General features: G+C 36.4%; 1 protein-coding gene across 1 annotated transcript in view; it reads left to right on the forward strand.

Annotated features, from left to right (window-relative positions):
• The window catches only part of LOC118548991 (uncharacterized), a 376392-nt gene that overhangs the window by 13577 nt on the left and 335200 nt on the right, over window positions 1-27615 (forward strand). Inside the window, exon 3 of the mRNA XM_078059356.1 lies at window positions 20409-20490. Coding sequence (XP_077915482.1) covers window positions 20409-20490 — 82 coding nt within the window. The remainder of the gene's footprint in view (window positions 1-20408; window positions 20491-27615) is intronic.

The following is a 27615-nucleotide window of genomic DNA, read 5'->3' on the forward strand; positions in this document are numbered from 1 at the left end:
TGGTGCTTACTATTCCACTATTCCCAGAATCCTCTCTGACTTACTCTATCTTTATGATCAATCTCTTCAAGCAGTTGTTTGGACATAGGGCAACCTTTAAAATATGCTTTAAAGAGCCCATTAACTTGGGCTGGAAAGGTGTGACTAGATCTTGGAAGATTCTAGCAGGCTTCCCTCTGGTTCCACATTAGATATTATTTTAAAATGACTGATTTTTTATATACAGTGATGTTCTAATAGTTTCCTTTGTCCAATATGACATTTAACCAGTAAGTAGTTGTATTTATCAGTCTGTAGAATGGAATCTATAATATCTAGTCACTTATAACGTAAAACTAGATGATAGTAATTGGGTCATAATTTGTTTTACTTGGTGAAAAGGACTAAATCAAGCATACCTATCGAGTTTGTAGCAAATCATGTTATTAGCCAGTGCAAAGTTTCTCTGTTTGTTTATTAAAAAAATAATTTACCTGATTTTATCTGCAATTTCCCTCCTATATCTTCACCCTTATGAGCAATCTTAGAGTGTTTAAGGTATATCCTTGTGTTTATATTTGTTCTTGCAAAGACTGTACATATATTGTTGTGTGGATTTTTAGTTTACATAAATTGTATCATTATATAGATCCAATTTTCTTATTTTTTTCTATTCAGCATTACATTTTAAGATCTATGTTACTTTTTAAATATCTATTCAATATTTTTCCTATTGCCACACAGTAGTTTATAGTATATATATATACACTTTATCTGTCTTCTTTCTCAATGGTGGACTCATACAGCTCCTATTTCTTATCATTGATTGCACAGCTTCTCTTGTGGATTGGATCATAAATTTTATTCAGCATAAAAACAGTGCTATTAAAACTGGATTTGAGATAACCTAACTTCATATATGTAACTTTAAAGACTCATATCCTATGTTTCTCCCTGGGAATTTAAATTAAAGGCTATAGGAAGAAACATTTTAGTCCCAAATTAAGGGGCCACTGGTTTTCCCACAGACTTACTAATGAAGTGAATCAAGCCATTATAGTGTGGTTTAAATTCTGTGTGAATATCAAGTATTGTTTAAATAGTCATTAAAAAATACTTATGGAAAGAAAAATTCTCCCATGGAAGTGCATGAAAATTGTTACTATCATTATAAAGTCATTCAAAAGGAGCATATTATTTGCTATGCAGTCTATCATAAATTCTTACTTTTCAAAATAATTTTAAGTATTATGAAAGAATTGCCATTTTCTTCCCTCTAATCTTGAATCTTGGCATCTTTGCCAATTCTTCTGAATGGAATTGAAGCTATAATCCCCAAATAACACCGTCCATCAAATTTTCAGACTAGTGGCTAATATGAATAAGTACACTTGAACCCCTGGTCAACCTTATGTATTAGTTATAGGCTAATTCAAACTTAAATTTCGAATAGAATATAAATTACTTTCTTCCTACGAACAATGACTAAACATTAAATTTCAATACTTTTTGTTTTTCTCCTTTTAGACAATTAGAAAGTTAACATATTTAAAAGTAAATTTTAGGATTTTTAAGAGATTAATTAAAAAAATAATAATAGTAAGAGATTAAGGCTTTATTTCCAGCCAAGAATTTAGTATCATAGGTTAAAGGTGGTCATAAATCACTTGACCTTTTTTTCATTGACTGATAGGGTCTCATCTCCACCTCTGGAATCTAAGTGAGCTCAGTGACTTTTGGATCAGTACAGTATGACATGGTGACCTTGTGTCTCTTTCCAAGTCTAGCTTTTAAGAAACTGGTAGTTTCTAATTATAACATCCTGGCATGCTCATTGTGAGTGCAGTCATCTTCCATGTAAGAAGGCTGATTGTACCAGGAGAGTCATGTTATGAAGAAGCTCGGCTGGCCACATGGAGAGCCAGATGGCTGTCTAGTCAGCCCCTAGCTATTCCAGCCATTTCAGCACAGGCACCAGACATGAGATAACCCTAGCCCCAGCCGCTCTCTAACTGTGAGACCCCAAACAAGAACCACTTCAGCTGAACTCAGCCAACTCACAGAACAGTATGAAATAAGTAATTGTTTTAAGCCATTAAGTTTTGGAAGTGATTAATATTCAGTACTAGATATTAGGAACACCTGATCTCCAAATTGTTGCTCAGGTTTATGGGATGTTATGGGTAATTGCATTTAAAATAAAATGTATCAATGTGGCCATATGGACTCTCTTTTTACTAAAATAGTGTATTTCTAGCTATGATAACTGGGACAAAAAGCAGGAAATAATAAGAAGTTGCTGAATGTTTAAGGACTGAACTGAGTTTGAAACTAATTATTGCAGTGACCTACTGGCCAAAGAAGTCCAGAAAGAAAAAGAGACAAGTGTATTTGCAACTGTGGTTGAATTTGATGAGCATGAGAATGATTCTATTCTTATAATATCAGAGAGTGTATCTCTTAGGAGTTCTTTCATCATCCCCCAGAGAACAGTCAGAATTTCTCTGTGGGGCCCTATAGACCTGGGAAATTTTTGTTTTGTGAGATGAATCTTTATTCACTTCTCTATCTGGGACTGTTTGTGTATTATCAGAATATGTGAAAACATACCATTGCATATTTGCATACTTTCCACCATCCTGCCTTTGAGTCCTAGATCTGTACTTATCAGACCCGTGATCTACCTAGATCACCGGCACTCAGTATCTTACTCTGTAAAATGAAGATAATGACTGTAATCATTATTGTGTTTATAAGTTTATTTTATATAAGTTTATAAGTCTTTTATTTTATAAGTCTTTATTGTGAAGAACAAATAGAGAATTCATGAAAACCTCAGGGGAGTTTCTGGCAGATAGTAGATGCTTGATGCCCAATGCCATATTATTAATATTAATCTTATCACCATATAAATAATAACAATGGGGGGCGCCTGGGTGGCTCAGTTGGTTGGGCGACTGCCTTCGGCTCAGGTCATGATCCTGGAGTCCCTGGATCGAGTCCCGCATCGGGCTCCCTGCTCGGCAGGGAGTCTGCTTCTCCTTCTGACCCTCCCCCCTCTCATGTGCTTGCTCTCTCTCATTCTCTCTCTCAAATAAATAAATAAAAAATCTTAAAAAAATAAAATAAAATAAATAATAACAATGGAAATAAGTAACAACAAGAAAGCTTGTTTACAAAGAGATTAAGTTTATAGTTTCTCTATTTTTGAGCAAAGGCTCCAGTGGAATCCCAGTCCTTCCCCATTGCTATTTGCAATTGTCTTAAAGATTAAAAAAATATCTATTTCCTTGAGTAAATAATAAATATTTGGATGCCAGTGTAAACTGTTCTCTGTGTTTTTCTTTCATTTTGAATAGAACAAGTCTGTATTTTGGAAGAATGTGTATCGTGCAGTATGGACCAGGTAGTGGAGGACTGTATAGTTCTCAGATGATACTTAAGAATTTCTTGCCTAAGGTTGAACTGAGTAAGGAACAGTACAGGGTGAGTTGAGATGACTTTCCCTTCCTGGGGTAGTAGAGATGAAAAAAGACATAAAATTCTTCATAATCTGGAGGGTTCCCCCACCCTTTCATACATTAACTCTCTCCATTGCTTGTCTTAGGGTCCTCATTTTCTGCGTGTGGTTACATATATTTGTTGCATTGCCTCATCTCTGGGAAGTTGTCCATCTCTTCCTTCTGCCAGGGTCCCTCACCCCTTTCCCCTTCTCTGACTAATGTGCAATATTTATTTTTCTACTCTGGCAATAGAAATCACTCTGGGAAGTCTGCTTAGATGCACTAAAAAACTAAAAAGTTACATGTCTCCTTCCTTAATGTTTGTGTGACTGCCTGAAATTTGCTTCATCGAACACCTGTCCTACTCTACTGAAAAAATGTCTGTCTCCTCCAGTAGATTGTAAGATCCTTGAGGGAGCTTGTTTTCACTGGTGTGTACATTGCTTGGCATACAGAAAGCAGGTACTCAGTAAATACTTGTTGAGTTAAGGAATAAAGAGATGCCCAAGTCAGAGGATCTACTCTGTTGAGGCCTCTCAGGAGAAAAAGAGCACGCTGCTACAGAAATTATAATCTGTGGCTCAGTCCCCTCTTGTTCAACTACCTTTGGAGCTAGTTGAGTTTTAGAACTTTCTTTTTCTTTCCATTTACTTTAGCTTTTGTGTTTCCATATTTATCTAGTTTATATCACATATTACTTATGGGCCTGAGCTCCCCCTTTGTTAAAACATTGACCTGTTTTTATATTTTAACCCAAAAGGTTGAATTTATTTTTGCAGTAATAGTGGTGGTGATTGCCACTGCAATCATGGATGTTCCCTTAACACACATTAAGACCCTATCACACTCTATAGTATTCCAGAAAGGAAGGTGAACTGTTTTCAAAGGTAATAAATAGCTTTAACAACAAAGGATGTAAACACCTCATGAAACAAAAAGTCTCTAGTCATATGAATGACTTGTGGCTAAACATTTCAGCAGGATCCGCCTTTGTTTCTTTGATCTTTAGGTTTTTTACTTTTGAATGTCCGCACCTGGCAAATGCAGTAAAATGCACTGCATCTGGATTACAGAATGCAAATAACATCCATTCAGGCAAACCTTCAAGAAGAGCTGCCTTGATATCTGCATCATGCATTGGAAATAAATTGATTTGGACTGCAGTAGGAACTTTATATAATTTTATATGATTTTCAGCTTTAACTTTTTTGGGGGATAGACCTATTATGCCTCCCTCTTTGGTACTGAATAGGACATTTTACTATTCTTGGTCTCATTTTAATACAAACAATATTAATCTAGTATTTTACTAAGAATGACAAGTTTTGCTTCTTAAGTGTACCTTCCTTCTTGCTTTGCTTTAAACGACTTCTAAAACATAGGAATCATTCATTAGCAAGATTCTTAAAAATTTCCTTTACATTATTTATTGTCCTTAAGTTTTAGGTACCTTGGAAAAATGTAAAAATTTGAAACAAGAATTTTTTCCAATTGTACATCATCATGACTTCCTTTTTATCAAAACTTTTATGAATAGGGTTAGGAAAAGTGCAGGGATTGGCAAAAAATAGACAAAGGCAAATATTAATTATTGTGTATAATTGAGTAATGTGCCTTAGGGGGAAAATGTTTCTGAGACAGGTTTTATGTTAAATAGACAACCATGTGACTCAGTGCTCCAAGAAAACTTGTATATTATGTTCTCTTTAAGTGGATTGTTAAACTTGCTTTTAGATATAATAAAAGTGATTCTAGGTTACTTAAGCAATTTATAATAATTTTAAGGTCTTTTTACTGAAAGCTATTTGGTTATTATGTATTTATATATGGCTGATGCAACTGGGTTATGATTTTTAATTTCTATTATAAAGTGGCCATTGTTTATAGAATTATGCTAAGAATATGTTATATTCAAAGTGTATAAAATTATACACAATTAATATCTATTCATTCAGACAGTGCTTTGGTTCTTTTAATTTTTTTCCTATCCCTATCCATCTAAATATCCAGATGTTTGGTGTTACATGTGATTGTATGAAAGCTCTGATCTGAAATCCTATGGCTTACTGGATTACCCTTTACCCACATGGTTTAAATTAATAATAAAAAAATGAACCAGGGCAATCTTGAAACAAAAGAACAAGACTTTATTGTATAACAGAATTGCAGATGTGGAAAGGTGCTCATAATAAAGACAGAATATTTCTGTTTCATAGAGCATCTGGAATGCCACAAGATCTCTAAGTTATCAGGAGCTAATGTTAGACAGCCTTGGCTTGCGATTAATTTAATATTCAGAGAAACTTTTTTTAAGGCTTTATGCCACTCATCATCATAATGTCATTTTTGCAATCCTAAAATGATTTACAAAGTCAACTCTCCCCCCTAATTTCTAAAACAATATTAAGACATCAAAAAGTTTCAGATACAAACTTCAAAGGGCAGCCAAATCAGAGATTTCTGGCTAAGACAGTTTAGATCATTTAATATCCTCTGGTTTCCCTCGGATTAAATTACAGCTTATAGAATTCTTGGAATCTAGCTAAGGAAGTATTATATAATACAGCATGGCAATTTTGGGGAGGCTGGGAGAGGACTGCACAGAGAAGGAGATTCCATCTTTCCAATGTATCAACCTTTCAGTGAGTGCTGGTGAAATATTAGAGGTGGGAGAAGTTATCCCAGTGTGAATGCGACGCTCCAGTAACCAAAGAAATGTTCATGTGTCAGCCCAGGATGACATTCCTGTGGGGACACTCACTTTCTTCTTTGTTGAGTCGTCACATTAGAGTGAAGCTTAGGTTCAAGGAGTGAAATGAGGAATCATGAGTGAATATCTGAGGCAGGAACTGATAACAGGAATTCCTTCTGACACAGTCCCACAAAGACAGTTCTTCATCCCTGTGGTTTTCTAGGGACAACAGTGACTGCTAGTTGCTTGCTGGTGCCACCCGGCAGTATGCAAGAGTCACACCACACATCATTCTGGCTGTACGAACAGTCCTGTATGTTACCACAGGGTCTCTCTGAGGAAATTCAGCATTTTCTAAAAGAACCGCATTCAGCTCCAAGTTGAGCTGGTAAAGGAGAGGGTCTGTGAAGCAAATGTTAGTGCTCTGACTCAACCAAAATATAAGTGATTGTTACAGGAAATGACCTGGTGCAGAGGACTTTCCATCCCAAACATACACATGCTGCCAGAAAGATGAGCGCGTTGTACGTTGTGAGGTGCATAAAAGCAAGCTCGGTTCACCGTCAGGATGATATATTTTTAAACAAGATTTTGACGACCTTGGGCTACACCAGTTGGTCTGAGAGTAGGTTTGTTTCTATGCCTTAAGTTGGCAACAATTGCACTGAAGTTTTCATAATTGGAGAGGGAAGCAACAACAGCAAAAGATAGAAATTAGAGAAAAAAGCATTTATAGAAAAATTACTTTTCACAATTTTAAATTTGATGTAAAAATATAAATGTGTACCTGTGGTTCCTAACTTCACTGTCTTGTGCATGTGCACAAGAGCATCAGTACCCTTAAGCACAAGAGTGTGATTTAAGTGTGAGATCTGCTTAAACATTCAATGCATCTAAACCACAGTCTTAGGAAAGCCAGAGTTCCCTTTGTAGATAAATTTCAATTTAGCATAGCTAAATAGATCTAAACCCTTATTAGTTCAAGCTGCATTTTATACTGTTCCTAACATGTGTTGATCCTCCCAGTGTATTTTATTTGCACTTCACATTCTAAACGTTGATATGCTATTCTATCAGAACATGATTACTCTTTATTGTTTTTAAAGGGGAAAGAACAAAACTCTCTATCTGCTATAGCATAAAAGTCTTGCACAAATTCCTCGATGTCATATTTTTGGGTCCCTTTTCTTCCTTGGATTTTCCTGTGTAGTTAGTTACCTAGAATTTCTTTGTGTGTAAAATGTCTCAATGAAAGGAAACCTTAACAGCACATCCAAAATTGTGGTAGCTGTGACCATGAGGTTACTTTACACTTTCATTGCATAATATTGGTTTGTCTATCCTCGTTTATTTTATTATTTAATTAATTAACTTATTTTTTGGTCTATCCTCATTTTAAAGATAAATGAAAGTTGATCAAGAGGGAGTAGGTAAAAGATAAAAGCACCAATAACTTTAGGAAGCAGGGTAGAGAGACACAAAATATCAAAATAGGGTTGAAAGGCCCAGTATAGGAGAGATGGCTACTGAGCTATGGTTGGAGCCATGCCATGTGTTTTGCCAAAAACATTAAAATTATGGTAATAAATAATGGTGGATAGAGAAGAATAGTGCATTTAAATTGGGTTTGACTTCAGGGAGTCAGTGATAAAATGTTATCCTTTTGCCTTTAGCTTGACAATCCTTCCATCAGCTTCCTATGTATCTGCCAGCATCTGGGTTATTTAATTTTATTTAAAAAATCCAGTTTCCTCTCTGTTGAGGTCACACACTAGTGCTCAACAGGGACCAAGCAGGTAGAGAAAAAGGTAGAAGGTAAATTTACCTATTTACCAAATAGGTAAATCCTATTTGGGATTATATATTTTTAAATAAGATTTTAGAAATCTTGGATTTGGAAAGACTTTTTTTTAAATTTAAATTCAATTAACCAACTTAAAGTTTCAGAGGTAGTGTTCAATTAGTTTCAGATGTAGTGTTTCAATAATTTATCAGTTGCATATAAAACCCAGTGGTTTCTTTCTAAAAGGTGCGGCTGGTACCTCAATGCTATCCACTCACTGCTATGGGGGAACGTGAGGTTTTTGTAGGTGTAGGTAACTCCTCACCACGTTAATAAGAAAACAAAAATTCTATTTTCCTACTACTAAAAAAAGTGCAGTAGAAAAAATCAAAAGCAATCATAAATTTTTAGTATTAAGTAATTCATTTCAGGTATCTTTAACTCAAGGGAATTAAATTAAATCACGTAGGAACATAAGTTTGTGCCTGGATATAGCGACCACATGGTAAAATACACATTCCTTTCTTTGAAAATCAAAAACCTGTGGAGGATATGGAACCATATGAGATCCTGGATATCCAGAGGGGAAGAATCAAGGCTTTGTATTTCCTTTATTCTACCAGTTCTTCTCACTTTGTCAGTTTTTTTTTTCTCCTTAAGAATGACTCTCATGCAAAACCAAGGGACATTAGAACACAGGTTTTTTTTGAACCATTATGTCTTCCACTGTCTGATTTTTTAAAAAACCCATATATGTTGTTAAAGCAAAAAAAAAAAAAAAAAAAAATTCCAGTGATTACATCAAGGTGGTTTTTTGAAGGCACTGCTCTAGTAAGTCCTCTGAACTTACACAGGTTCCCCCATAGACATATGTCATCAGTTGTCTGAATTCCATTTAGATTATGTTTCTGAGAATTGAACATTCACTGACAAGAATATGTGTGCTAAGTGCAAATATTTGATTTAAAGGTAGGATTTAGCAGGATTTGCTGTGTCTATTATGCAGGAGATTGCTGTAGCCTTATTACTTGTGAGATGGTTTGGGGGCATACCTTTTAAAAATCAATCAGGAGCCTTTGATAAAGGGCCTAGGTAATGTCATCTGTTTTTCAGGTATTCAGTTGGTATGTGTATTTGTTGGAAATCACTTGGACCCTATGAATTACATGGTCTCTGTTAGACTACTTTTTACCAATGAGACTTGTGCTATTTTTCAAATAAATAAAAGTATTTTATGCATAAGGAAAAATTTGGTGACATGTGAAATGTGGAAAGACCATAGCAAAGAATTATCTTTCAGGCAAGATATGTCTCTTTGTAATTCTTCATCAAATACTAATTATAATAGAGCCCCACATAAAGTAAATTTGTAGCTCTAACCAGATGGTTTTAGGTTTTTCAAGTGGCAGGAGTGAAATTTTTTTTTATCTGTGTACTTTTTTAGCAAAACATAAATAGGGAGAGATACATATGAATTAATACAAATGACTCAGAAGCTAAGAAATCTCTCTTTAATTAAAATAAATAAATATAAAGAAGCTAGATGACTTTAGGTGTGCTTAGACTCCCCAGTTACTGTTTACAAGAGAAAATATAGGCATTGGTATATCAGTCTTCTCCAAAGACATGTGTTTTCCAAGATGACCTAACATTGAAGACCTTTCCTTTGTAGTTAGTTGCTGATGTCTAGGTTCATCTCTTGCGTTGGGCAACCTCAGAGACTGGTCTGGATCTTGTGTTTGTTTAGGGGAAGAAGATGAGGAACACTGCACTGTACTCTGTTTTTCTGAACAACCAGAAAACATTAAAAACAAAAGAAACACTAAAACTCAATTTCAAGGGGCGCCTGGGTGGCTAAGTTGGTTAAGTGTCTGCCTTCGGCTCAGGTCATGATCCTAGGGTGCTGGGATCGAGCCCCGAATCAGGCTCCGTACCTGCTTCTCCTTCTCCCGCTCCCCCTGCTTGTGCTGTCTCTCTCTCTCTGTTAAATCAATCTTTAAAAAATTCAGTTTCAAAATTTTTTTCCTTTTTAAATTTTTATTTAAATTCTAATTATTCAACATACATTAAGTACAGTATTGGTTTCAGGAGTAGAATTCCAGTGATTCATCACTTACATACAACACCCAGTGCTCCCCATAACAAGTGACCTCCTTAATACCCATCACCCATCTAGCCCATCCCCCACCCACCTCCCTCCATCAACCCTCAGTTTGTTCTCTGTCATTAAGAGTCTCTTATAATTTGTTACCCTCCCTCTTTTTCCGCCCTCCCATATGTTCATCTGTTTTGTTTCTTAAATTCCACATATGAGTGAAATCATATGGTACTTGTCTTTCTCTGACTGACTTATTTCACTTAGCAGAATATACTCTAGCTCCATCCACGTCATTGCAAATGGTAAGATTTCATTCTTTTTGATGGCTGAGTAGTATTCCGTGTGTGTGTGTGTGTGTGTGTGTGTGTGTGTGTGTGTGTGTGTATAAAATACATCTTTATCCATTCATCAGTCGATGGACATTTGGGCTGGCTCTCCATAGTTTGGCTATTGTTGATAATGCTGCTATAAACATCAGGGTGGATGTACCCCTCTGAATTTGTATTTTTGTATCCTTTGGGTAAGTACCTAGTAGTACAATTGCTGGGTTTTGGGTAGTTCTATTTTTAACTTTTTGAGGACCCTCCAAACTGTTTTCCAGAGTGGCTGCACCAGTTTGCATTCCCACCAATAATGCAAGAGGGTTCCCCTTTCTCTGCACCCTCACCAACCCCTGTTGAGGGGCCTAAGAAAGATGCTAACAGTGTAGCTCCTCAGATTATCTTAGGCAAGTCCACACTGATGGATTTGACTTCTAGACACAGCTTTGTTGATGTTGACAGTCTTGTCCCCTCCTTTAGAGCTTTCAGTTGGTCTCCCTTCGCATTCAGGTCCTCTACGTTTTAAGAGTGGTTGTCTTCCTTCTTTTCCAGGTGGTCAGTGATTACTTGAAGGGAGCATCATGGGTATCTACACCTGTAATGTCTAGAAAATGCTTTAAGGATTTCATGAATCATAACAGTGGGATTTTGACTTTATTCTTTGACAAATTGAAGTTTCTGTTTAGATTTGTATTTCTTTAAAGACAGATATTCTAGCCATCAAAAGCCCTAGTGTTTATTGTCAATGATTTTTGAACACCAAATTTCTATTTTAATTAAGCCCTTGTTTGGAAAAATTAGAATTTTTGTTTTATGTCAATATATGTTACAACCATTGGAATGGTGAGATGTGGTTAAGTGGCATTGTATGCTAAGTGATATTTAGTATTTTATTCTCCATCTACTTTGGGTGGTCAAATTTGTATGTATATGTACATATATAATAAAAATTTATATGGAATTTTTTCCTACTTTGTCAAAAATATGTTTTCAAAGCATTTTTTCATTGGACAGCCTGTCTTTGGGTTTACTAGACAGTGCTTCTGATAGGTTGTTCAGGTTTTTGATAAAGTTGAAAAATAGAATGTAATTGAATAAAGATAATAGTGCTAAGCTTGTTCCATGACTATTTTTGCTAAGGAGAAATTAAAAGTAGAATCTGGTAGAGCAGAGTCACGTGGTAAGTAGACATTCAGCAGATGGCAAACTGTGGCTAAGGAGGAATTGTGAATTAGGATAGAAAGATAAAAGGAGGGTGGACAAGAATCCACATGTTTGTCCTTTATAGATACCATTTACTCTGTATTGCTCTCTTGATTTATTTAAAAATATTTATTTAGTGCTTCCTATGTTTTAGGCATTGTACTCTCTGTCTCTGGTGACCCTCTCCCTTATTCCATCATAAACTTGATTTAATTTGTGGCTAAGTCACCCCCTTGCCGTTCTATTTGATTTTTCTCATTCTCATTTTGTTAACATTGACATAGTACTGGTTTTGTTGTTTCACTCTACATGCTCCATGTTGGTCATTAAAAAATTATGCAAAAAACATTGTGCATTGGCTTGAGAACAGATACTTAAGTCTTTTTCCAGGCACTCTGGAGGTTAGGAAGGTTGCCTCCAAGGTAGATCAGACAAAGAGCAGTATGTCCATATAATAAATTTGTAGTTTCAGATAAAGTAGCAGATGAGGTGTAGGGGCAAAAACCATGAACTTGGAAACCAGGATTCCTGCGCTATACAGAATTAGTTATTACTCTACATGGTATTGAAAAGGTCTGTAATATTCCTAGCCTCACTTCCATCCTCTATAGAATTAAAGGGCTTATTTGGTTATTTGGTTACTAGGGTCCTTTCCATTATAAAATTAGTTCTATTATTTTAAGAGTACAGCCTTAATTAGGGAGGTGACCATATGTTACCTATTCATTTGGTTAATCAGGAATTTAAGTTAATTTATAAAATGTGAATTAATAGTATTAGACAAGACTCCCTAAGGTTATCTGTTTAATTAACTTTTTAGAATCTGGGAATCACTAGGCACTATAACTACTAAAAATTTCAGGACTCATTAGTAGAATGCACAGGTATTTTTGAACATCATTAAGAAAGTATGTAACTGTCCTCATTATTGTATCTCAGTATCTATAAGAAATAAACTTTCCTGGAGTCATTTAAACTCACTTCCTTGTTTTAACTTTCTCAAAAGATAAGGTGAGTTAGCGCTGTGAATTGTATAAGACTGTTGAATCACAGACCTGTACCTCTGAAACAAATAATACATTATATGTTAAAAAAAAAAAAAAAGACGAAGAAGGTAGCAGGAGGGGAAGAATGAAGGGGGGGAAATCGGAGGGGGAGACGAACTATGAGAGACTATGGACTCTGAGAAACAAACTGAGGGTTCTAGAGGGGGTGGGGTGGGGGGATGGGTTAGCCTGGTGATGGGTATTAAAGAGGGCACGTACTGCATGGAGCACTGGGTGTTATACGCAAACACTGAATCATGGAACACTACATCAAAAACTAATGATGTCATGTATGGTGATTAACATAACATAAAAAAAAAAGATAAGGTGAGTTAGACGTCAATTTCTTTTATGTAACAACCATTTATTGTTATTGATAGCCTCCTTCACATTCCATGAAGTCACACCTCTGACTCTTTCTTCTCTAGAATAAATAATATTTTTAAAAAATTGTATTTGCCAACTTAAGGGGTTTTCAGTGAAGCTAAATGATCTAAAATGAATGTTTTGAGTAATTGTTACTTGGTGAACTTCACTGTATCACAGGGCATAAAACAGAAATATGATCTCCTTAATCTTGATTCTATTTTCTACATGTTCCATAACTTCCTCCATCAATACAACCAAAGCAGCTGAAAGTTAGAAAACTGTGGTACTTGTCTTCAAATCCCTTTGCACTTAGGTAGTGGGTGTGAAAACAGAAATGTAAGAAACAGAACATGTGTGATATATGAATCAAAGTGTAGAGGCTATTTGGTGTGAAACAATGTGATCCTTGTAGCTCCTGCTAATGCATCATTCAGCAAATGCCTGAAGAAGACAGAGTTTTCAATGGCAAAAACAGTCTCCTGGAAATAGACCCTTCATTCAGTCTTGCATGAAACTTTATTGGATGAAAACAAAGAAATATCTTTATCTTACCAACTTAAAATAGGTGACTGTAATTGGATATACATAACAAATACATGGAAATAAATTTGTTCACATCATTACCTGTATTCTGCAAAACTAGCTGCTTTCCATTTCAGTTAAAGTTCTTAACAAGTCAAGGTGTCACATGTAACACATGGAAACAAACAAATGTGGCTAAAGTATTTTTTTTTGAAGGGTGTAACTTAATTGGTTTTCCTGACCCCATATTTTGGGCCCCAAAATATGATTGTAGTAATTAGGTAGAATTCACACAGCCCCAGACAGCTGAATATAAATACTTAGAAACATTCTTTAATCCAGAACTTCATGAAGGTGATATGCATAATCTTTGAGAATGACCAAAACATAGACTTCTATTCAGTTAACTAAATATTATTATATAACAACTTAAAGAACATATGTTGCAAACCTCAAGTCATTTTATTCAAGAATTGATAAAAATGGTTATGGGCAAGAAAGTATATGGATAAGAGAATTGTTCCATTCTGGTCTTACACAGGTATTTATGATCTTATTTCTGTGTGTTCCTGATTTTGTTTTTTTTTTTTAATTAAAAAAAAATTTTTTTTAAAGATTTTATTTATTTTAACAGAAAGGGAGACACAGCGAGAGAGGGAACACAAGCAGGGGGAGTGGGAGAGGGAGAAGCAGGCTTCCTGCGGAGTAGGGAGCCCGATGCGGGGCTCGATCCCAGGACCGTGGGATCATGACCTGAGCCGAAGGCAGATGCTTAACGACTGAGCCACCCAAGCACCCCTAATTTTTTTTTAAAGATTTTATTTATTTATTTGAGAGAGAGAATGAGAGAGAGAGAGAGCACAAGAGGGGGGAGGGTCAGAGGGAGAAGCAGACTCTCCGCTAAGCAGGGAGCCCGATGCGGAACTCGATCCCGGGACTCCAGGATCATAATCTGAGCTGAAGGCAGTCTCCCAACCAGCTGAGCCACCCAGGCGCCTCCTGATTTTGTTTATCTCATGTTCTTGTGTGCCTTTTTTCTTTGTTTCAGTGGACCTGTTTCTATTTGCAGAAAATACTTTGTCTCTATTACTGCAACTGCTCTAAGATCTCTAAATATTGATTAATACCATGACTATGGAAGTTTTTATTTTATTTTTCCCCTTCATAAGCCCTGTGGAATATCTTGAGCCATTTATTTCTCTAGCATTGACTTCCCTCATTTGTTTAGTACTGCCGGTCAACTTTCTAACTGGAGAGTCTATTCTCTGATATGTACCTCTGCTGTGATTGGAAAGAGTCAGGTAACAGAATGTTTTACGTCTCCTGATTCCTGAGTGGGGCCAGAGTTGAAAATGCATCCTTCTGTGGATGGCCTCATGACACAAACTATGGAATTCCATTAAACAAGCCCAAACTCTCTATTGTCCCCTATCCTCATCTCCCACCTATAGAATTTCAGAAATGTTACTTCATATGAGTTTCACCACTTCTGGTCCCTTGACATTCCAACTTCCTTCCCCATTGCCAGGCCCATGAACTACCAAGTCCACACCTCTTTACATCATTTTTGTGTTTGCAGTTTCACTTCCTTTTCCTGCGGATATTTTGCCTGTGTTTCCTCTAAGTAGATCCTCTGCTCTTTCACAGAACCTTTTCAGTTTCCCCTCCATTGTTCTCTGTATCCACGGGCTGGTTGCAGCGTGGACAGGTGGTAGAAACTTTTGGAATGTGTTTTTCTTTTTTTTTTTTTTACTTATGTATAATTTGAACTTGGAGTGTGGTCTATCTAATGCTGAAGCCATGGGTCTGTGTGGATTGATTCTTACCTTGTTGATTTTATTGTTTTGGGAGGGTGAGGAGGAGATTTGGAAATGGTCACCATTGTTCTCCAAACCCCCAGCGTTTGTATTTTTAATTAAGGTATCATGCGAACTTGTAAATATTGTTGGAGGACTACATGGTATCATGGATGTAAAGGTTCAAACACTCCATCTAGAATATAGTTGCTCACTGGATGAACAAAGATTAGTTTTCTTCTATCTTGTGGGGGACTTTTTAGGGACATGTCTTGTAAGCTGTGTGGACTTAATCATTGGTGTTTGTTATTATTACCCTTACGTGTGTCTACTGCCACCAGGACCAGAATTCTGCTTCTCACTTTTGATTGAGTCCAAGCCCTGATGCCTTTTTATATAGGTGTTGTTCCATTAGGATTTTCAACAGCGATATTTAAAAAAAATAGAGTAACACTTTAGAGATAGCATATGATTGGGACATGCTATATCTTTTTATGAACGTCAGAAAAGTGATTGCAGTTAGAATGCCTCAAACTTTTAATTTTAGCTTTACCTCTGAGCAGCTGTGCATATTGGAGTATATGTGTTTGTATAAGCTTTCTTGAATTTTTTGGGAACAATATTGTGTATAACATGAGCAAGGAGCAAAAGATAATTAACCAGGTGTTTCTTTAGTCATCTTGTGATTGAGAATTTATACTAACTGATGGCTAGCTCACCCTGCAACTCAAAAATAAGATGCTATGACTTGTACATGATAAAGGATTCATTGGAATGATCTGATTTCAAGGTGATCTTGTATATAATAGAAAAGTGGGAAGATTTAGAAGAGAAATGAGAATTTCATTTCATTTTATATATTTAATTCACTAAAATCTTATACTAAACTGAGAGTTCATTTTAAAAAGTTGTTTGCTCCTGGGGCGCCTGGGTGGCTCAGATGGTTATGTGTCTGCCTTCGGCTCAGGTCATGATCCCAGGGTCCTGGGATCGAGTCCCGCATTGGGCTCCCTGCTAGGCGGGGAGCCTCCTTCTCCCTCTGCCTCTGCCTCTCTCTCTCTCTCTGACTTTCATGAATAAATAAATAAAACATTAAAAAAAAATAAATTAAAAAGAAAAAAAGTTGTTTGCTCCTGTTACTCTCCCGCTGTAAGTTTGGTTCTACTACAAGAGCCTCTAGCCTTCAATAAAATTTATATTATATTAGTCTAATATTATATGATCACAGTACTAATTAATATTTTATGATAGATTATAACATAAGGTACAATAGTTGTTACTATGTTATACTAATATATTTATACTAATATGGCATTTATAGTAGTATAATATATAAAATGTATATTTTAAATATGATAATATAAAATGTTTCATCTTGGTCTTTCTTTTATCATAATGAGATATATGTATATATATCTCATAGATATGTATCAGTCTTTACCATGTGACTCTAAGCTCTTTGAGGATACAAATTGTCTGTATGTTCTGGGTCAGTATGCTGCACTTAATGGATCATCCCTAAATTTCTATTCCTTAGGTACATTTCTTAACATATCAGCTCATTGAAATATGAAGAATTCCCCCCCCCAAAAAAAAACATGTTCTGTGTCAGGTGAGTTTTAAAAATGTAAGTTAAAAAAGAAAGTATATAGGTTTCTTTTCTTTTTTTAAAGATTTTATTTATTTATTTGACAGAGAAAGAGAGAGAGCACAAGCAGGGGGAGGGGCAGAGGCAGAGGGAGAAGCAGGCTTCCCGCTGAGCAGGGATCCCGATGCGGGGCTCGATCCCAGGACCCTGAGATCATGACCTGAGCCAAAGGCAGATGCTTAATGACTGAGCCACCCAGGTGCCCCATAAATAGGTTTCTTTAACAGCAGGACTTCTCAGGGTCTTTGATTAGCTCATGTGTATTGTGACTCTCACAGGGAAGTTTTAGTACAAGTGATTGCATTCATTCATTCAGCATATTTTTAGTGTCTTACATGTGTCAGGCAGTGTTCCCATTTATTCAGACTTGAACAGAGAACAAGAAGTCAGGGTCTCTTCTCCATGGAGTTCTCCACTGACAAAGTTTTTTTCATTATCATTATTTAAATTTTTTAAAAATTTGAGTATAGCTGATGCACAATGTTACATTAATTTCAGTTGTACAACCTGGCGACTCAGTATCTTTATATATAATTATGCTGTGCTCACCACAAATGTAGCTACCGTCTGTCACCATGCACACAGTATATTTTTCCAATGGATATCTCTTTGGAATACTGTGCCCTGAATATTTTTTTAAAGATTTTATTTATTTATTTGACAGAGAGAGCACAAGTAGGCAGAGCGGTAGACAGGGAGGGCGAGAAGCAGGCTCCCCGCTGAGCAGAGAGCCCAACGTGGGGCTCCATCCCAGGACTGTGGGATCATGACCTGAGCTGAAGGCAGCTGCTTAACTGACTGAGCCATCCAGGCACCCCTGCCCTGAATATTTTTCAATTAATATTATATACAAAAACTAATGATGCAATGTATGGTGATTAACATTAATAATAAAAAATTTTAAAAAATTAATATTATATACAATACTATGTACCTGTCTCTTCTTCTGCCTCTGTTTTCACTCCTATTTAGAGGTACTTGGATGCCTGATCACTACCATAAATGCTAATAGCAAATATTTATTGAAATTAATGAAATTAATTTAACACTTTGTGTCAACTATACTCAAACTTAAAAAAAAATTAAATAATGATAATGTAAAAAACTTTGTCAGTGGAGAACTCCATGGAAAAGAGACCCTGACTTCTTGTTCTCTGTTCAAGTCTGAATAAATGGGAACGCTGCCTGACACATGTAAGACACTAAAAATATGCTAAATGAATGAATGAATGAGTGCAATCACTCGTATTAAAACTTCCCTGTGAGAGTCACAATACACATGAGCTTTGATTACAAAGACCCTGAGAAGTCCTGCTGTTAAAGAAACCTATTTATGGGGCGCCTGGATGGCTCAGTTGGTTAGGCGTCTGCCTTTGGCTCAGGTCATGATCCCAGGGTCCTAGCTCATATGCTAGTTATGTAAATAAATGAACATTGAGTTCACTAAATAAAATGACAAGGCAAAATGATACAACCCTACTTAGTCCTGAAGGTAAAAACCCCATTACTTCTGTCCTAATTTAGTTTTCCATTATTTATCATTTTATTCCTAAACTTCCACTAAGCTTAACATTTACACATGGGATTATTTCCCTGGGTACATATTTTTTTTTTTTTTTAGGTTTCCAGTCACTGCAGAATTACAGGAATGCTAGACAATTAAGGGTTTGATTATTTTGGTTCCTGATCATCTTAAGAAATGGTTTTGTGTTCCAAAACCAAGTAGTGGCTGAGAGTAGAGACAAATTGCATGGCTTATTTGGAATCTCGAAAGGTCCCACAAAGAAACTATTGCTTGAAAAGGGTATAGAACCGAGAGGAGAGGCACCAGACCAAGATGTTTCATCACGAGAGAGAGAAACAGGTTCCAAACAGTGGCGGTCCACAGAGAGCTGTTGATGGCCATTGTGTCAAAGTTCTCATTCTTACTTTTCATTGATAGGGAGCTGACATGCATCTCAGCTGTGTCAGGAAATGTGTTTTTGACATTTGAGAGGTGAGAAGAGAGCCAGGAAGGAGACACTGGGACCTTTTAAATGATTACACAACTTAAGCCAGATTCTTATTCTGTAGAAATAGTCATATCGAGTTATAAGTATGAAAATCTGCCTCCACCGTTTTATAGTCTCTGAAGAGCTTAACATTTCCTCTTATTTTAAATAGCAACAATAATGTACTTCACCTGCATTTAGCATTATAAAGTAGATATTTAATGGAATTAAGTCACTGGAGCTTTATCATCTGATATAGCCTTAAATAATTACACAAAGCTTTATGATTACTGTTTTGGAATTATGTTACTTTCATATCAGCCATATTTGGCCAGTTCAAAAGACAAACTGTGCCTTTATCCCTTTATTTCTAGATTCAACACAGTGTTGTGCAATGAAAAAGTAAGTTATAATTCTGTTGAGATTGGGTGTTATTTCAAGTTTAGTTTATGAGTTAATGAAAACTGCTTCAGAATTAGGTCAGGCTATTGTGCGTTTGCTTTTGTGCGGTGATTTCTGCTTCTTGCTCTGTGAAGGGTTATGGGGTTAGTACAAGTAACCCCTCCTGCTCTCTCTTCATGCTCTGTGATCAGGATATAAACAAGAAGGGTATGCTGATTCAAGGAAAGCGTTTTTTCAAAAGGGCTACATGCCTGCACTGCCCCACATGGACCTCTCAAAATCGTGGCCACAATATGGGTTGGTCACAACAGGCTGGGGAATTCTTCTCCCTAACAAGACATGAAAGCAGCATATGACAATAGATTCCTAAGTTCAGCAAAAGACTGGTTAGAGAGAACTGAATTCATCCTAGACAGTTTTCTAAACAACCAAATTCAACTTTTAAGTTAAAACAAATCAAAATAAAACAAAACAGCAAACAGTCTGCTGTTTACCTGCTCACCCACTGGAATACTGTTGGAGAACAGGGTCATACAAGACCCCCTCCGGTCATCATTCTGGCTTTGAGTCTTCACTTCCATGATCTGTACTGGCCCACACATCTTACAGACCCACATGCTGATCACTTCCTTGAACCCGAGCCCATATCCTTTTTGCAGAGGGTTTTGTTTATGTCTGCAGTTGCTCAGATGCCATCTGTGAAGCATCTAGCTATTGTGCCTGTATTTCTACTGGCTCTAGTTATTTCTCGTCCTATTTTCTATGGCACAAATAAGTGCACTTTTTGGGAAGCAGATGTTTTTTCAATGTGAATGATTCTGCTAACACTTAACAAAAATCTATCTGCTGCAAAAGGCCTTTTGCACTTGGGGTAAGTAGGATTTCATTGACCTCCCTCAATTTTGAGCAGGAAAAGTTAGGTTCTCATTTGTATATTATCTGGAAGGAAATTTCTTTCTTATATTTCTCACAAAATTTTGTTTCTCAGGATGTCTCCTGCCTCTTGGTACTAAATACCCAGTGGAGGGGATTAAAATTATTCTGCTTGTTTTCTAGATGGTGGTTTTGCTAGGACCAGGAAGCTGGTCCTTAGGAGCTGCTTCAGAGATTCCTCAAGATTACTATTGTTACCTGAAGGGTAAGAGTGGGATAAATATTGGCTACTTTTTTTGTACTTTTTTTGTACCCCGGAGATGGTGTTGGTGATATGTAGGGACAATGGGGTAATATGTAAAATGCATAGGACACACAGTATGTGCTACGTAATTATTACTGTTGTTGTTTGTTATCTCTGAGCCTATAATGGAACTACTTATGTAGTAACCAGAGAACATGTATTTTCCCCTAAATAGGCTTATCATGGAACTCAAGGAAACAATTAGTGTTACCCCTGTCAGAACTTCAACTTGCCAATTATAAGACTCTATCTAATGAGAAAAAAACTTCACCCTAAAATTTTTCTTCTTTTTAATACTTAGAAGTGCTTTATTTGCCATTTTTTTTCACAGAAAGTTTTCTCATTGAGGCTTTTTAGATGTGGCTTGCATCTCTCAAGGTACAGAGGTGGTAGTGGAAGGAATGGGTGCCTGCTTTAGGTCACTCTCTTTATCTGTTATGAAACAAGGTAATATTTCAAATAGGCACAACAGATAAAGGAACAGTGGCACAAATGGGCCGATGTTTTATTTGGGTCAGTGGCAACTTGAAAGGTTTATTATGACATAGCTAATACAGGCCTGGATTCAGAGTCTGAAGATCTAAGGATTGTTTCTAGCTTGAGCTTTCTATCAGTCACTTAACCTTTGTTTCTCTCCCTTAAGAAGAGTATAAAATTACTAACCCAAACCAAAAAGGGACATAGGAATAGTTAATTATGTGGAGGTGTTGAGTATCGAAATTCTCAGAAAACATACTCTTTAATTACTGCAGTTTCCCTATAGTACTTGAAAAATGTTAATCTTTTCCTTGTTCTCCAAAGTTCTGGGTTGTGTTCTGTTGGAGCCCATCAATTATGACCCTACATCTTCCAAAAAAAAAAAAAAAAGCTTCAACATGAATATTATGAGGTGACAAGGTAATGAAAGCAGATAAAGCCTGCGTCTAGTGAAGAATTTTTTTTAAAAAAACTTAACCGTTTTGGTTTTGATTAGAGTTTAATAATGCCCTTTACAATTATACATAGGGTAATAAATAACTGATATTTATGTGACATTTTATTGTTTTGCAAATGCTGCTGGCACATGTTATCTCACTTAAACATCACAACAACTCTGTGTGAAATTGCCTGAGGCATTTGGATTTCAGAACTATTAAGTGGCGTGCCCAAGGGCACACAGCTGGCAAGAGGTAGACCCAAACATGGACTTACCAGCTTCAACTCCAGTGTTCTCCCTAGAATCCACCACGGCTTCATCAAAGACAAATGACGTTGTCCCTTCGACTTATAACTGATGAACATTCTGATCAATATGTGCACTACTAAAGACAAAACCTACACAGTGAAATTAATAATAAAATAATGGTTTGGTCTTCCAGGCAATCATCCCACCCACCCCTACCCGCAGGTCCCCAAACCCCGAACTCTCTATTTACCTCTAATAGGCAAATACTCTAATTCTTAATTTACTTGAGCATTATGTGGGTAATGTCCTTATGCAATACTGAAAATGAATTTGTGTTTTTTCTTTAACTCAGTCTAGAATGGGCACTTTTTACATGATGTTCTCATGTATCACAAAACAAATTCTCAAACGTATTTTGGTGAAGAAGTGGAGGAGTGATTTGAATTATGATACAGCCGGCAAAGCTGTAGGCATCATTGGTAATTAAGTCCAATTTGACATGTTTATCCTTCAGTGCAAACAATGTTACCTGATCCAGTTTCCTTAGTTCTTGATATTTTACTATGTTTCACCTCTTCAGTCTATTTGCTGGTATTAATTATTAAACACTTGGCTCTTTAAACTGGGGGAAATTCTACATAGCTATCTCATTTGTTTCAGATATTTACCTGTGAGTTACCACATATATTGTTTCTGTGAGCTCTGTCAATAGAAAGAAATGAAATGGCTGCCATGAAGTCATCTTTGCTCTGTATTTGATGATGATTCTCTTTTCTTTGTCTGGCTTTAGCCTTGTAGAAGTGCCATCATAGCAACATTAAGTGACTTTTAAGAAAACACATAAATTCCAGGCCTGCCAGCCTTCACACAACGGATTTTCCTTTCTGGTTTGGCTTTATGTTTTTATTATACTTCACACATTTCTGAGTGGACAGGCAGTTCTGGCTTAGCCCTGATCAGAATGCCCATTGCCCTGCATTGTAATTGGCTGTTGGCTCATCTGTTTCTTTCTCTAGACTGCAGTCTCTTGTAGGAAGAAGGCTTTATTTTGCTGGAATTTCACCCCACTCCTCCTGCTCATAGAGTGGTGTCTGACACACAGCACAAGTTATTCATTAAATGGTGAATAAATGAATGAACATCAAATCAATGAATTAAGACAGCATCTCTGTTCTATTCCCTGGCTGTTTTCCTTGGGCACGATGCTCAGCACCTACCTAAAAAATGGAGGCAATGATAATATTATTCACAGAGACCACTGTAAGAGTTAATTAGACCATTCGCTTGAAAGTTTTTATACTGTGAAGTGCTCTTCAAAAGATGATTATGCTAATTACCACACATTTGTATCTGCATGTTTTACTTCCCATAATTATATCATAACTACTTTTTTGCTGTAGTTCGGGTCTGGTTTATTACATCTATTAATAATGTAACTAGCTTCTGTGCTTCAATTCCTGCTCTTTATTCCACACTGCACCTAGTTTAACCATTGAAATATTAGATGAGATTGTCAGTTCTTCACTTCACACCCTTCAATAGAGGCTTGTCTATCTTGTACACCACCATATCCCCAACTCCCAGGCCCAGGCCTGATATCTGTGCTTATAAGCCTCTGGTAGTTATGTATCCAGTATCTGGAGGCCTCCAAAGAAGGGCACAAAAATCTTTCATCACGTGCCTCCTGTGTATCTTCCCAGCCTTCAAACTCACTCCAGCAAGAGTTGGATACCTATCCAGGATTGTAGTAGTAAGAAACAGTGGCGAGTTCCCCAAACAGGCCATGCTCCTTCACACCTCAGTGCCTTTGCATATGCTTTCCTTTTCTTCCCAGGAGGCAGTTTCCCTCCTCTGCTGGAGCACTTGACAAATGTGTATCCCTTAAAATTCAGCTTAACTTTAGACTCATCTTCAAAGCACTTCCCTTTCACCCAGAAGAGGTTTCCTGTCATTTGGGTTCTCATAGCACATTGCATGTAAGCATGTCTATACAGTATGCAAAGAATTTATAATAATTGTTTGCATGTGTGTTCTCTTCACTAGATGATGAGCTCTTTGTGTGGAGCTGAAATGTAATGTCTGTATTCCTTGCACCTAATGTGATACTTGGTACTCCATAAGCACTCAGTAAATGTTTCTGAAATAAATTATTATACAACCTTTGTAACTATAGTTTTATTGGCAACAGTATATTCTACCATATTCTTCTAATAGAATTTACTTCACTATTCTGCTGTTGTGGAAACTTTAGAGATTCCCAATGTTCTGTATGTAGATTCTCATCTCAGGTAAATTTTTCACTTAGTGTAAATTCTCAGGCAATGTGAATATTGAAGAATAAAGTTTCTGATAAATAATGCCTTACAATTGTTAGGTTAAGTTAGAAAGGGAAAAAAAAAGCACCTTTGCAAGCCTATTCACAGGCAGGTGCTTTGCATACATAGTCACATACTTAAAATACTTAGTTATCTATGTAAAACATGGGAAGTTTATGTGTACATGTGACTTTAATTTCTATAATGAGTATATAAAACAGGAACCAAAATTGCAAAATTGGTAACTAGCATGACTAGGCAATTCATAGAAGAGGAACTATGAATGGCTTTCAAGTGTATGAAGAAATGTCCAAACTTACCAGTAATGCAAGAGGTGCAAATTCATACATCAAAAATCATCATTCATTTCACTCAGAATGGCAAAAATAAGAAAGGGAGTCATTAGCAAACATTGGCAAAAGTGTGGGGAGAACTAATTTTTTTTTGTACTGCTAATGAAAGCGTAGACCTAAGTAGTCATTCTAGAAAGCAATCTTACTGTACTTAGCAAAATTAAGTCTGTTTCTTACAGTGTTATTTGTAGCAGGGAGGTGAAGGAAGCCTAGATCTCTAATGCAAGCACACTACATAAGAAATGTGATAGATGTGACATACTGCAATGCAGCAGTTAGAATGACATACAACAATATAAATCATAACAACATAATATTGAATGAAGGTAAGATAGAGAATGTGATACATACTTACTCTTTCTAATATGCTGTTTTCTTTCTCATGCTTTAATAGTAATGAGATAAAAAAATAGTAATGAGATCATATGATTATAGTTTTGTCTTACCTTGTCCTAGCAAGGCAGAAGCTTCTATAGTAATGTTACATAGTCATGTTACAAAGCTATAGTTATTTCTTATTTTAAAAAAATATTTTATTGATTTGTTTGAGAGAGAGTGAGAGAGAGCACAGTGGGAGAGGCAGAGGGAAAGAGAGAGAGAATCTCAAGCAGACTCCCTGATGAGCATGGAGTCTGATGCGGAGTTCAATCCTAGGACCCCGAGATCATGACCTGAGCCAAAGGCAGCTGTTTAATCGACTGAGCCACCCAAGGGCCCCTATTTCTTTTTTATTTTTTTAAAGATTTATTTATTAGAGACAGAGAGAGAGAGAGAATTGGGGGAGGGGCAGAAGGCGAGAATCCTCAAGCAGACTCCCCACTGAGTGCAAAGCCCATCGCAGGACTCTATCCCAAGGCCCAGAGATTATGACCTGGGCCAAAACCAAGAGTTGGATGCTTAACTGACTGAGCCACCCAGACGTCCCAAGCTACTTTCTTTCTCTCTCTCTTTCTTTTTCTCTTTCCTTCTTTCGTTCTTTCGTTCTTTCGTTCTTTCTTCTTTCTTTCTTTCTTTCTTTCTTTCTTTCTTTCTTTCTTTCTTTCTTTCTTTCTTTCTTTCTTTCTTTTTCTTCCTTCCTTCCTCCCTCCCTCCCTCCCTCCCTCTTTCTTTCTTTCTTTCTTTCTTTTTCTTTCTTTCTTTTCTTTCTTTCTTTCTTTCTTTCTTTCTTTCTTTCTTTCTTTCTTTCTTTCAAGATTTTATTTATTTGAGAAAGAGAGAGAGAGAGAGGGAGTGCAAGCAGGAGCTGGCGGGGGGTGGGGTGAGGATCAGAGGCAAAGGGAGAAGCAGACTCCCTGCTGAGCAGGGAGCCCGATGCGGGACTCGATCCCAGGACCCTGGGATCATGACCCTGAGCTGAAGGCAGATGCTTAACCGACTGAGCCACCCCAGATGCCCATGTAGTTATTTCTTAAAGTACTACATGATAAAATGAACTGATTAAAAAAAAACTAGATTTTTTCCTCTACAATCTGATTGTGACATACTATTCTTTCCTTAATATTTAAAAGTATATTTGTCAGATCACTACATTTTAGAAGTATTTTTCTTCTCTCTGAGAAGGAATGGAGGTCAAAGGACTAAGGAAAAATAATTATAAAATATTTAATTTTCCTGGTTTATTTGAGAATCCAAGAGATTACTTACTTACTTTTTTGTAGTTTTTTTTACATAGACTATTTTGGTAAATGTTTTCCATTTTCTGTTAAATGTAAGTTAGAAAAAGTGTTAAACTAACTGAATTTAAACTATCATAATGGTAAACTGGAAAGCAAAGATAGAGCATAATGAGTGAAGGATACTACAAAATAGAGAAGCTGACACATAACTTTTTGGACAAGTCTAGAAGTTTAATATATCTCACTGTTTCTGCCATTTATGTTTTTCCAATTAGAAGTTATCATGGATAGAGATGGTCAAAAGGTAAACTTCTAGTTACAAAATAAATAAGCCATGGGGATGTAATGTACAGCATGGTGACTATAGTAATACTGTCCTATATATTTGAAAGTTGCTAAGAGAGTAGATTTTAAAAGTTCTCATGTTAAGAAAATATTGTAACTATGTGAGGTGATGGATGTTAACTAGACTTACTGTGGCATTTCTCAGTATACACAAATATCAAGTCATAATGTTGTACACCTGAAACTAATGTTATATGTCAATTATATATCAACAAAAAGAAGTTATCATGGTTATTTTCAACTAGTCTATTTTATTGACTCTGAGATGTGTCCAAGGTAAGTAAGTCCTGTGAAGTCTCCCTCCTAAATATCTTTGTAATTAATCTCCTCTGTTTTACCATAACTTCTTTAACTTCTTCCTTGGTTTGCCATAATAGCTTTCTTGTTCTACAGTCTCTCCTCACTACAATCCATCTCTCCAGTTATCCTTTTAAAATTGTCACTGAGTTGCTAGTTGTCCCATTCCCTGCTCACTTTCTGCTTCATCTTCTGACACACCTCTTCCACTGGGCTCCCTGTGCCTAAAATCATACCTTCATCTGGTGAACACAATGTGTTTAACACCCAACAGAAAACATTCCTCCCTCTCTGAAGCTTTTCCAGGAAAAGTTGGGCCCCTCCTATATATTTCCATTGTGCTTTGTAAATGCATCTATTACAGCACTTATCTCAGTATATTATACACATTGGTGTAGGTGTCCATCTTCCAAGGAAGAGCCCTACATAGACTGGCAGGGCTAGTACACATATTTAATATATGTGTCCTTAGAAAATAATTGGGGTAGCCAGCTTGGAAATGAAAAAAAAAAAACAACCCACAATTATTAATGATGGGAAACTTCCTTTGTGAGAACTGGGATATCTATCAATCTAGCTACATATCATCATTTTATCTTTTTATCAGTTTTTTTCCTGAAAAAAGAGATCAGAATAGGTGATGGAGAAGGTATTTTAAATCCTTTTCCTCCTCCCTTTCCCCAAATATATATATGAACCAAATCTACAGATATGCCTATGTCTAAAGCCTAAAGTTACTGATTTACCTTGAAGAATACTATTATTTATGCCATGGGTCTTTCACCTTAAAATTAGTTTTATTATAGCAAAATTGGGCTGAGGACTTCTAAAGTCACAGGCATTGATATACAGAATGGGAGTCAGATGTTTGAAAGTTCCATTGAGTTTTTTTTAAATACCACGCTTGTGTTAATTTATAATGAATTTAGATTAAAGATACAACTGTAGGCATGAAGGAATGTCCTTGCTATTACTATGATTTCGAAGTATAAACA

This window comes from Halichoerus grypus, chromosome 12 (genome assembly GCF_964656455.1).
Source record: "Halichoerus grypus chromosome 12, mHalGry1.hap1.1, whole genome shotgun sequence".
Classification (NCBI taxonomy): domain Eukaryota; kingdom Metazoa; phylum Chordata; class Mammalia; order Carnivora; family Phocidae; genus Halichoerus; species Halichoerus grypus.